The sequence below is a fragment of the Globicephala melas genome, chromosome 10 (genome assembly GCF_963455315.2).
Source record: "Globicephala melas chromosome 10, mGloMel1.2, whole genome shotgun sequence".
NCBI lineage: Eukaryota > Metazoa > Chordata > Mammalia > Artiodactyla > Delphinidae > Globicephala > Globicephala melas.
Genome location: NC_083323.1, coordinates 72,475,948 through 72,489,047, shown reverse-complemented (window position 1 = coordinate 72,489,047; position 13,100 = coordinate 72,475,948). Strand labels below are relative to the sequence as shown.

At 35.4% G+C, this 13,100-nt stretch overlaps 1 protein-coding gene across 7 annotated transcripts in view; it reads right to left on the bottom strand.

Moving 5' to 3' along the window:
* The window catches only part of KIF21A (kinesin family member 21A), a 157,305-nt gene that overhangs the window by 31,568 nt on the left and 112,637 nt on the right, over positions 1-13,100 (bottom strand). For 5 of the 7 annotated variants that reach the window (XM_060305492.1, XM_060305488.1, XM_060305489.2 and 2 more), the window contains 7 exons: positions 10,454-10,522; positions 10,144-10,358; positions 9,850-10,003; positions 3,840-4,034; positions 3,318-3,419; positions 2,490-2,655; positions 1,985-2,005 (listed from right to left, as the gene is read on the bottom strand). In XM_060305492.1, coding sequence (XP_060161475.1) covers positions 1,985-2,005; positions 2,490-2,655; positions 3,318-3,419; positions 3,840-4,034; positions 9,850-10,003; positions 10,144-10,358; positions 10,454-10,522 — 922 coding nt within the window. The remainder of the gene's footprint in view (positions 1-1,984; positions 2,006-2,489; positions 2,656-3,317; positions 3,420-3,839; positions 4,035-9,849; positions 10,004-10,143; positions 10,359-10,453; positions 10,523-13,100) is intronic. The other 2 variants (XM_060305490.2, XM_030835394.3) reach the window with 1 other exon arrangement.

The window sequence follows — 13,100 nt, the reverse complement described above, 5'->3', positions numbered from 1 at the left end:
TCCCTGTACATATCTCAATCTCTGCCCTGTCTGCAATGTATCATAATCTGTTCATGGTCTGTCACCCTCAGCAAGGTATCAAGTCCATGAGGGCAAGATTCTGTGTCTTATTTATCTTTGAATCCCAGCACCCAGCCCAAAGTTGAGATAAATTGAAACTAAATAAATATTTTTTAAAGCAATGAATATGACCATCTAGTTTCTGTGTATTTAACTTCCATGTTTTTCTCCTTCCGTGCTTTTCTTCTAAGCACCTCTGGTCTAGATTATGGCCTTAGGGAAAATTTATGCCATGAGTCACAGGTTATATCAGCTGAATGTGTTTCCCCTCTCTGTTTTTGACCCTGCTTTAAGCTACAGATAATTAAAAGTTGCTTGAAAGCTGTGAAAAAGTAACAATGCACATCAAATAGCAGTTTAATATTTTCTGCACAAAAGGACATCAAAGAGGGCATTGCATTTTTCTTCCAAGTTAAAAGAGATAATGGACTTAAATAAGAATTTACTTATTACTATAAATTGAGCCACTAAGATGAAGAAGAACAAAGAAAAGTCAGAGGAGGAGGAGGGGGAGAAGGATAAGAGGAAGGAGGAGGAAGAGGAAGAGGAAAAGAAACATGCTTAATAACACATGGAATGGCAAAAATTCTGGTTATAATTCAGAAATTTGGGCAGCCTAACATGGTTCCTTAATATAACCAATCCTTTTTCTACCTGTCTTTGTTATAGCTTGAGCAGGATAAAAGTTGTAGCCTGTCCATATCTGTATTATGGAATTGATCTCAAGGAAATACTATTTTGAGATTTAACACACAGGGTAAACATCTAAAAAAATCAAACAGGGCTTCCCTGGTGGCTCAGTGGTTGAGAGTCCGCCTGCCAATGCAGGGGACACGGGTTCGTGCCCCGGTCTGGGAAGATCCCACATGCCGCGAACAGGCTAGGCCCGTGAGCCATGACCGCTGAGCCTGCGCGTCCGGAGCCTGTGCTCCACAACGGGAAAGGCCACAACAGTGAGAGGCCCGCGTACCGGAAAAAAAAAAAAGAACCAAATAGTTCATGTATTTTATTTGCATCGTTTAAAATAAATTCAGATTCATAGGTTATGTTTATTTTAATAACCCAGAGAGGAAATTACATTTAATCTTTCAGTTACATTCCTCTCCATCAAGTATTAGAAAATTTTGACAGCTGCGTGATTAGAAAAAAGTTAAGATCAGATTTTGAAATAATTTGAAATAAAAACTGGTCCAAAATAATCATTCACGAAAATTGCAAGTAATAAAATTACACTGATGCTTCTGATCCTTCATGTATATAACCACTAGGAGGAGTATAGATACTACTCATGAGTGGGTGTAGTTCACATGAATGTTGTACTGGCAAGGGAAAATGTCAAAAATCTCAATACTCAGTGATATCTAAAGCTCTAACTTGAAAATATTATAATTATAAATAATGTTTTAATCTGTTCATTAAAATCCTTTGGATAGTTTTATTCAAGTTACAATATTAAAATATACGTGGCTTAATTTTATAAAACTTAAGAACAACTGAGAATCTAGCAAATATAAACCAAAAACAAATATATATAAAAGATAAATAACACAGAAAGTTATTTATGAGGGTAAAACAACAGATTCAAGTTAACAGATAGATTTAAAAATTAAAAAGGAATATATGTTCCATTTTTTACTACAAGAAAGAGGGGCTTATGAAACTGGAACCAAATCTGGAGTTCAAATAATAAAATAGAAAAATAAACATACTTCTTTAAACATCTAAGAACTTAAAAATCAGGAAATGTGTAAGAAAGACAAAAGACTTAGTATGTTTGTGGTCACAGATACATTTCATAAAAGATCATGCAAAAACCAGCTCGTTGCCAATAAAAATTTTTAAATAAGATGTACCACAATTAGTGTACATGAACAATTAGTAATTCATGCAGCTGTAGGGTACACAGAAAGCTAAACATACTTACCTAATGGTATGCTATCTAGATCTGTGTAAATAACAGCAAAAAGGAAACAAAAAGCAATACTCCAATCAAAACAAATCCAATGTTAAGAACTCTCATATAAAACAAGATTATGTATCATTTATAAGATATGTAGAATAGATGCCATAGCAAACACTTATAAATTTATTTTTTAAGGCAGTTAGATACGTAAAGTAATGAAACTTGGTTAATACTTTAAATAATTTAAACAACCAATTCAGAAGCATGGTTGATCTTATTTATTCATAAAAACTAATTACTTAATAATGCTAAGGAAGCCTTTTTAAGTTGCTAATCATTTCTTGCAATGACAATAATTACATCCCCCAAAATTTATACATGCAAATTAAAGCAGGAATAATTATCAAAAGCATAAGTAAATATAGCATCTATTCAGTCAAGCTATAGGGAAAAAAGGTAGAGTATAGCATACTCAAAGAGCAAAGTTACCATGCAATTTATTTAACTAAAATTTAATCCAAATTACCTTGTAAAGCATGACCTAGTAAAGCATCTAGCTCAGGATTTAATTCTGCTTTCTCTTTCAACATATGAAATAAGAGCTGGTTTTGTGTAGCACTGGTTATTTCAGTTTGTTTAAGCCGACCTTCAAGTACTTTAATTTGAGCCTCTTTCTGGGCAGCCTGAAGACCCTATAACAACAACCCCCCCAAAAAAAATTTATCTTAGATCATACAAAACAGAATCTACCACACAAAGATCTGTATCAAATAGCAAATGCATATGATGTATGGACTTTGACATTAAATAGATCTCGATTCATCCCAGCTTCTGCACTTGCAAGCTCGTTGACCCTAAGCAAGTTACCTTATCTTCCCGATTCTCAGTTTCCAAATATTCAAATGATATGAATGATTCTTACTTCCTTCCACGTTGTGAGGATTAAGTGAGAGAACAAACCATTAAAGGTCTAGCACAGTCTCAACGTGGGAAAAAAGGTGAGTCAGAAATTATCACCTTTAATATTTAGGCAGAAGTTTCTGAAGACAAGGAGAGTGCAACTGTATTTTTTCCTTTCTGATTTTTTTTGAGCACCCTAAGAGATTTTTCTTCTAACTTTTCCTTTGTTAAAGTGAAAAAGAAATTATTCTTTAAGTTGTTTACCTGTTCTAATACACAAGCACAAAGATGAGAAGCTAATGGAATTGATGTAAATACTGCTGAGTTTTCTTAACTCTAAGGAAAAGAATCTTCCTCCTTATTACAAAGGAAAGGGTCAATAGAGAAAGATAAGCAAAATTGCAATGAATTAACCAAAGCTTAGGTTTTCAATAATAGTGTAGTTAGAACTTACCTTATTGATGCCCATTGACAGGAAGTGATCTAGCAGGTATCTGGCTTCTGTAAGTGTACAAGCATTAATGACTGCAGTGACATCCAACGTTTCTCCTTCTTCCTACATCAAACCAACATATGATGTATCATTACCTTGACCTGAATGTATTTAACAGAAGACAAAGCCATTGTTTCATGCATTTATTTGATATCATTGGATTAGCTAATGTGACTCCACAGAAAAGTATAAAATATGATCCCTACTCCAAGAAACATATGGTCTAGTTTAAAAGACAAGACATTTGAGCAGTTAAGAACTCAAGGTTGATTAATACATTATATATGCCTTGTGTAAACAATAATATCACAAAATAGGCACAGAAATGGAAAGCAGGCAGGGAGTGGTATACATGCAAAACCTAAGAATCACATTAAACCATAGACAGAAAATACCTTCATATAAAAATTCAAAGTGTTTTTAATGACAAAAAATACAAAAATACTTCTTATTAAGTCATTAAACACCTTTTTAGTTACAAACCTTTGCTTCTTCCATCTGCATGATGTTGGCTTGACAATCAGAAATACTGTCATTGATATAATCTATATTAGCAGTTAATGACTCCATCTCCTCATTGATGGTAACCACATTTTTATCTCCCTCTCCATTTTCCTTGACTATCTTTTCCCTTCTTTTTGAAAGCTTCTCTCGTCTTTTTGTGAGTTCTTCCCTTTGCTATTGAGAAAACAGATTTGATTTTAAGAAATTATTTTCATCTAGGACCTTGAGAACATTATGCCAAATGAAATAAGTTAACAGAAGGGCAAATACTGCAGGATTCCACTTATATGAGGCAACTAAAATAGTCACACTCGTAGAAGCAGTAAATAGAATGGTGGCTACCAAGGGCTGGGGGGAGGAGGAAATGGGGATCTGCTGTTCAGTGGATATAAAGTTTCAGTTATGCAAGAGGAATAAGTTATAGAACTCTTCTTTACAACATTGTGCTTATAGCTAACAACACTGTGCTGTACATTTAAAAATGTGTTAAGAGGGTAGCTCTCATGGTATCTGATCTTACCACAATTAAAAAAAAGAAATGGAGATAGCCTCAACCACCAGAGGGCAGACAGCAGAAGCAAGAAGAACTACAATCCTGTAGCCTGTGGAACAAAAATCACATTCACAGAAAGATAGAGAAGATGAAAAGCAGAGGGCTATGTACCAGATGAAGGAACAAGATAAAACCCCAGAAAAACAACTAAATGAAGTGGAGATAGGCAACCTTCCACAAGAAGAATTCAGAATAATGATAGTGAAGATGATGCAGGACCTCTGAAAAAGAATGGAGGCAAAGATTGAGAAGATGCAAGAAATGTTTAACAAAGACCTAGAAGAATTAAAGAACAAACAAACAGAGATGAACAATACAATAACTGAAATGAAAACCACACTAGAAGGAATGAATAGCAGAATAACTGAAGCAGAAGAACAGATAAGTGACCTGGAAGACAGAATGGTGGAATTCACTGCTGAGGAACAGAATAAAGAAAAAAGAATGAAAAGAAATGAAGACAGCCTAACAGACCTCTGTGACAACATTAAACGCAAGAACATTCGCATTATAGGGATCCCAGAAGAAGAAGAGAGAGTGAAAGGACCCGAGAAAATATTTGAAGAGATTATAGTCGAAAACTTCCCTAACATGGGAAAGGAAATAGCTACCCAAGTCCAGGTGCACAGAGCGTCCCATACAGGATAAACCCAAGGAGAAACACGCTGAGACACATAGTAATCAAATTGGCAAAAATTAGGCAAAGGAAAAGTATTGAAAGGCAGCAAGGGAAAACCAACAAATAACATACAAGGGAACTCCCATAAGGTTAACAGCTGATTTCTCAGCAGAAACTACAAGCGAGAAGGGGGTGGCATGATATACTTAAAGTGATGAAAGGGAAGAACCTACAACCAAGATTACTCTACCACAAGGATCTCATTCAGATTCGATGGAGAAATCAAAAGCTTTACAGACAAGCAAAAGCTAAGAGAATTCAGCACCACAAAACCAGCTCTACCACAAATGAAAAAGGAACTTCTCTAAGTGGGAAAGACAAGACAAGAAAAGGACCTACAAAAACAAACCCAAAACAATTAAGAAAATGGGAATAGGAACATACATATCGATAATTACCTTAAACGTGAATGGATTAAATGCTCCAACCAAAAGACACAGCCTTGCTGAATGGATACAAAAACAAGACCTATATGTATGCTGTCTACAAGAGACCCACTTCAGATCTAGGGACACATACAGACTGAAAGTGAGGGGATGGAAAAAGATATTCCAAGCAAATGGAAATAAAAAGAAAGTTGGAGTAGCAATATTCTTAACAGATAAAATAGACTTTAAAATAAAGAATGTTACAAGAGACAAGGAAGGACACTACATAATGATCAAGGGATCAATCCAAGAAGAAGATATAACAATTATAAATATATATGCACCCAACATAGGAGCACCAGAATACATAAGGTAACTGCTAACAGCTATAAAAGAGGAAATCGACAGTAATAGTGGGGGACTTTAACACCTCGCTTCCACCAATGGACAGATCATCCAAAATGAAAACAAATAAGGAAACAGAAGCTTTAAATTACACAATAGACCAGATAGATTTAATTGATATTTATAGGACATTCCATACAAAAACAGCAGATTACATTTCTTCTCAAGTGCGCACAGAACATTCTCCAGGATTGATCACATCTTGGGTCACAAATCAAGCCTCACGAAATTTAAGAAAATTGAAATCATATCAAGCATCTTTTCTGACCACAACACTATAAGGCTAGAAATGAATTATAGGGAAAAAAAAGTAAAAAACACAAACACATGGAGGCTAAACAATACATTACTAAATAACCAAGAGATCACTGAAGAAATCAAAGAGGAAATCAAAAAATACCTAGAGACAAATGACAATGAACACACAACAATCCAAAACCGATGGGATGCAGCAAAAGCAGTTCTAAGAGGGAAGTTTATAGCTATAGAAAGCCTACATCAAGAAACAAGAAAAATCTCAAGTAAGCAATCTAACCTTACACATAAAGGAACTAGAGCAAAAAGAACAAACAAAACACAAAGTTAGCAGAAGGAAAGAAATCATAAAGATCAGAGCAGAAATCAATGAAATAGAAACAAAGAAAACAATAGCAAAGATCAATAAAACTAAAAGCTGGTTCTTTGGAAAAAACAAAATTGATAAACCATTAGCCAGACTCATCAAGAAAAAGAGGGAGAGGACTCAAATCAATAAAATTAGAAATGAAAAAGGAGAAGTTACAACAGACACCGCAGAAATACAAAGCATCATAAGAGACTACTATAAGCAACTCTATGCCAATAAAATGGACAACCTGGAAGAAATGGACAAATTCTTAGAAAGGTATAACCTTCCAAGACTGAACCAGGAAGAAATAGAAAATATGAACAAACCAATCACAACTAATGAAATTGAAACTGTGATTAAAAACCTTCCAACAGACAAAAGTCCAGGATCAGATGGCTTCACAGGTGAATTCTACCAAACATTTAGAGAAGAGCCAACACCCATCCTTCTCAAACTCTTCCAAAAAATTGCAGAGGAAGGAGCAGTCCCAAACTCATTCTATGAGGCCACCATCACCCTGATATCAAAACCAAACAAAGATACTACAAAAAAAGAAAATTACAGACCAATATCACTGATGAATATAGATGCAAAAATCCTCAAGAAAATACTTGCAAACAGAATCCAACAACACATTAAAAGGATCATACACCATGATCAAGTGGGATTTATCCCAGGGATGCAAGGATTCTTCAATATACGCAAATCAATCAATGTGATACACCATATTAACAAATTGAAGAAGAAAAACCATATGATCATCTCAATAGATGCAGAAAAAAGCTTTTGACAAAATTCAACACCCATTTATGATAAAAACTCTCCAGAAAGTGGGCACAGAGGGAATCTATCTCAACATAATAAAGGCCATATACGAGAAACCAACAGCAAATATCATTCTCAATGGTGAAAAACTGAAAACATTTTCTCTAAGGTCAGGAACAAGACAAGGATGTCCACTCTCACCACTATTATTCAACATAGTTTTGGAAGTCCTAGACACAGCAATCAGAGAAGAAAAAGAAATAAAAGGAATACAAATTGGAAAAGAAGAAGTAAAACTGTCACTATTTGCAGATGACAAGATACTATACATACAGAACCCTAAAAATGCCACCAGAAAACTCCTAGAGCTAATCAATGAATTTGGTAAAGTTGTAGGATACAAAATTAATGCACAGAAATCTCTTCCATTCCTAAACACTAATGATGAAAAATCTGAAAGAGAAATTAAGGAAACAATCCCATTTACCATTGCAACAAAAAGAATGAAATACCTAGGAATATACCTACCTAGGGAGACAAGAGACCTGTATGCAGAAAACTATAAGACACTGATGAAAGAAATTAAAGATGATACCAACAGATGGAGAGATATACCATGTTCTTGGATTGGAAGAATCAATATTGTGAAAATGACTATACTACCCAAAGCAATCTATAGATTCAATGCAATCCCTATCAAATTACAACTGGCATTTTTTACAGAACTAGAACAAAAAATCTTAAAAGTTGTATGGAGACACAAAAGACCCCAAAGAGCCAAAGCAGTCTTGAGGGGAAAATAACGGAGCGGGAAGAATCAGACTCCCTGACTTCAGACTATACTACAAAGCTACAGTAATCAAGACAAAATGGTAGTGGCACAAAAACAGAAACATAGATCAATGGAACAAGAGAGAAAGCCCAGAGATAAACCCACGAACCCATGGTCAACGATCTATGACAAAGGAGGCAAGGATATAAAATGGAGAAAAGACAGTCTCTTCAATAAGTGGCACTGGGAAAACCGGACAGCTACATGTAAAAGAATGAAATTAGAACACTCCCTAACACCATACACAAAAATAAACTCAAAGTGGATTCGAGACCTAAATGTAAGACTGAACACTATAAAACTCTTAGAGGAAAACATAGGAAAGAACACTCTTTGACATAAATCACAGCAACAACTTTTTTGATCCACCTCCTAGAGTAATGGAAATAAAAACAAAAATAAACAAATGGGACCTAATGAAACTTAAAAGCTTTTGCACAGGGCTTCCCTGGTGGCGCAGTGGTTGTGAGTCCGCCTGCCGATGCAGGGGACACAGGTTCATGCCCCGGTCCGGGAAGATACCACATGCTGTGGAGCAACTGGGCCCGTGAGCCATGGCTGCTGAGCCTGTGCATCCAGAGCCTGTGCTCTGCAACAGGAGAGGCCACAACAGTGAGAGGCCCGCGTAGCGAAAAAAAAAGAAAAAAAAGGTTTTGCACAGCAAAGGAAACCATAAACAAGACGAAAAGACAACCCTTGGAATGGGAGAAAATATTTGCAAGCGAATCAACAAAGGATTAATCTCCAAAATATATAAAGAGCTCATGCAGCTCAATATTAAAGAAACAAACAACCCAATCCAAAAATGGGCAGAAGACCTAAATAAACATTTCTCCAAAGAAGACATACAGATGGCCAAGAAGCACATGAAAAGCTGCTCAACATCACTAATTATTAGAGAAATGCAAATCAAAAGTACAATGAGGTATCACCTCACACCAGTTAGAATGGGCATCATCAGAAAATCTACAAACAACCAATGCTGGAGAGGGTGTGGAGAAAAGGGAATCCTCTTGCACTGTTGGTGTGAATGTAAATTGATACAGCCACTATGGAGAACAGTATGGAGGTTCCTTAAAAAACCAAAAATAGAATTACCATATGATCCAGCAATCCCACTACTGGGCATATACCCACAGAAAACCTTAATTCAAAAAGACACATGCACCCCAATGTTCATTGCAGCACTATTTACAATAGCCAGGTCATGGAAGCAACCTACATGCCCATCAACAGATGAATGGATAAAGAAGATGTGGTACATATATACAATGGAATATTACTCAGCCATAAAAAGGAATGAAATTGGGTCATTTGTTGAGACGTGGATGGATCTAGAGACTGTCATACAGAGTGAAGTAAGGCAGAAAGAGAAAAACAAATATCGTATATTAACGCATGTATGTGGAACCTAGAAAAATGGTACAGATGAACCAGTTTGCAGGGCAGAAGTTGAGACACAGATGTAGAGAGCAAACACATGGACACCAACAGGGGAAAGCCACAGGGTGGTTGGGGATGGTGGTGTGATGAATTGGGCGATTGTAATTGACATGTATACACTGATATGTATAAAACTGATGACTAATAAGAATCTGCTCTATAAAAAAATAAATTAAAAAAAAGAAAGAAATGGTATTCATCTATTCATATACAATGCAACCACCCACCCCCCCCCACACAAAAAAACTTGGCAAGCATTCAATTTACCCAGGGAACAAATTTAGAAAACTAAAATTAACAGCTAAGGGAGAGCATATCTACTTTCTATTTTCCACACCTTTAGGAGCCTATTCATATCAGCCTCCATGTTGGAAATAGTCATTTTCTGCATGATGATGTCTGTGACCCTGCGTTCAAGAAGCTGCCACTTCATGCGAGCTGTCTTAGAAGTAAACACTCGGCCTGTCAATCCTTTCCTCTGATATTTTTTTCTAGAATCATAAAAAAACAAACATAGTTACTTATGTGCTTATTTGATTATGTACTGCCAAATAATGAGCTGTTTTTCATTTAAGTCCAACATTCAGTAATGCAAAGATTATGTCAGGAGGAACAGAAGAATCATGTTGACCTGGTTCCATTTGTCGTGGGTGTTGGTAAGGCCTGGACTCTTGCCACAGGAATTCTCATTTTCTGCTGGGCTCCAGCCCTTGATGCATCTGTTTCTATGGTAGTTGCACTGGAACCTGTGTCCTGAACAGGGGTATCAGTTGAGCTCAGCTTCCGAGTGACTTTCCCAGCCACTTTATCTGACATGGGCCTTACTTGCCGACGAAGAGCTGTAACCTGAAATAGCAATAGAGATTGACTCATGCTCTTAGTCTACAGAAATACATCATTTATCTCAAAGCCAGAATGTTTCCTCCAAATGGTCAACTTGCCTCTTCTGTTTTGCGACGAAGAACCACTTCTTGGTTTCTTTTTTGGGCTTCTAGAAGTCTAAGTTGATGCTATAAAATAATATTGAATAAGTTAAAATAGGAAACTGAAAGATATAATACTTCCTACTCCTGCATTAACATGTTTCCCCATTCCACTGGGAACTGTAAGGGTTCTTAGCAGTATCTGAGCTAACACTCAGCTTGTATCCATTACTACAGATATAGATATTTTATTTCAGTAAACACAAAGGCATACTTATATAGCCATTTCTCTCTGAAAATAAAAACTTATCTCTGTGACACATACTTTTATTTAACAAACACTAATATAGGGCTTACTATATACAAATACTTTTCTAAACGCTTTACAAATATTGTCTCATTTCATTTTTGCAGGACATTTTGTTTTGGTTGCTGGCTAAGGCGTGATTAGGGAGAAACACAGCTTAGAATATTTTCAACAGAGGCATCTTACAATATATACAGTAGCTATAAACTATTTTAAACATAGGGAGAATGTATATTAATTGTATTAGCACTTTATAGTAATTTTGGAAATGTTATTTCCAAATAACATTGGAAATAAATGTTTTATTGTTGGACAATAAAACAAACTGGCTACCAATTTGTTTTTTAGGTAGTCTATATGATAAAGACAATTATTATTAATTATTTTAAGCCACTTTCTAGGGATATAATTTAGGAAATAATCTTGATCACAATAGGCTTGATCACAGATAGCCTTGATCACAAATGTCTCTTCTAGGACTTTAATTCTGTGATGTAACAAATAACTCTCCATGTTCTGTATCCCAAATTCAAAGAGATGATACGTCTCAAGTTTATACACATTCTTATGTTATCAGATGGGAATTCTTTGAGAAAAAGCATCTATCTTATCACTGACATATCTTAATTGCCTACACAATAATAGACATAGAAGCAAAGTTAATAAATCTTTTTTTAAATGAATGAACTATCAAAAACTAAAATTAAATATAGTTTTAAGCTTCTCACTACATTTAATTTCTTCATATTAAAAATAAAATCTCAAGCTCATTCATTTTTTTTGTATGATGTACATATTTGGTTCTCTAAGCGTTCAAAGTTGAATATTACAAGAAACAATATAGACAGGAGTTGAATATGCACACAAAGCAACAAATTAAAGGTAGGAGAACATCTGAAATGGTAGCTTTGTATGTGATTAGCCAGCCTCAGATCTTTATAATAGAATAGAGACACCATATGTTGTGGATAAGATTCAAAAGTTCAGTCCCAGGAGTTAACTGTTCAATATTGATCTCTCTATACATCATATTAATTAGTAATAAAGAAATAGGTAGCATACATTGTAAGGAAATTATTCCTGTTACCCAAAAGTTTTCATTAAAAACAAAATAAATAGGCCAAAAGTCAAAACAACCTAAATGCCAGCCAATCGAGGAATGGATTAGGAAAATGTGCTCTATACATATAGCCATAAAAAGGAATGAACTACTGGGCTTCCCTGGTGGCGCAGTGGTTGAGAGTCCACCTGCCGATGCAGGGGACGCAGGTTTGTGCCCCGGTCTGGGAAAATCCCACATGCCGTGGAGCGGCTGGGCCCGTGAGCCATGGCCGCTGAGCCTGCGCTCCGCAACGGGAGAGGCCACAACAGTGAGAGGCCCGCGTACCGCAAAAAAAAAAAAAAAAAGGAATGAACTACTGATACATGCTATAACATGGATGAACCTTGAAAACATGCTAAAATGAAAGAAGCCAGACACAAAAGGCTACGTATTGTATGATTCCATTTATATAAAATGTCTAGAATAAACAAATCCATAGACAGAAAGTAGATTAGGAGCCAGGAAGGAATGGACAGTGATTGCTAATGGGTATGGGGTTTCTTTTTGGAGCGATGAAAATGTTCTGGAATTAGAGTGGTGACTGTTGCACAAATTTGTGAATATACTAAAATCATGAATTGTATAGTTTAAAACAGTGAACTTTATGGCATATAAATTTTCTCAGTTTTTTTAAAAAAGCAGAAAAAAAGACTAGACAATATGTTAAAATGTGCTTCTACTCGATTTCAGTAGGAATGTATTGGTATAAACAAGATCTAAAATGCCCAGGAATTGAAAGTGATAAAATAGACTGATTATTAAAATACATTAATATCCTGGGAAAATAAATAAATACAGTCATAAATATGGGAGTCATCTGGCTAAAATATCTACTTTTCTATCTCATTGCTCACTCTTCTCTATCCCCTTAATTTCCTCTTTACCCCCCAAAGTAGATTTCTATTTTCTAAAATACCCTGTATGTTTACGTTTTCTTCAGGGAGAATTTAGAAAAAGTTGGTGAGAAAAAAAGAACAAGGGCTGAAACCTAACTGATATTGTGGAAAGGAAGGTGATGGCTTCTTTTTTTAAGAAAAAAATGTCATAAGAAATAACTATATTGCCAAAACTTTGGAAAGAAAAAAATCCAAACAACTATAACCTATAACCCTAATACAACCACATTTAGCATATTGATATGTATCCTTCAAATTTTTCCCTCATTGTAAACAAGCACGCATATATAAAATGTTACTTTACACTTAATGTGAAGTCATAGTCATTTTTCATTTTATTATGCAGTTTCCAAATCCTAA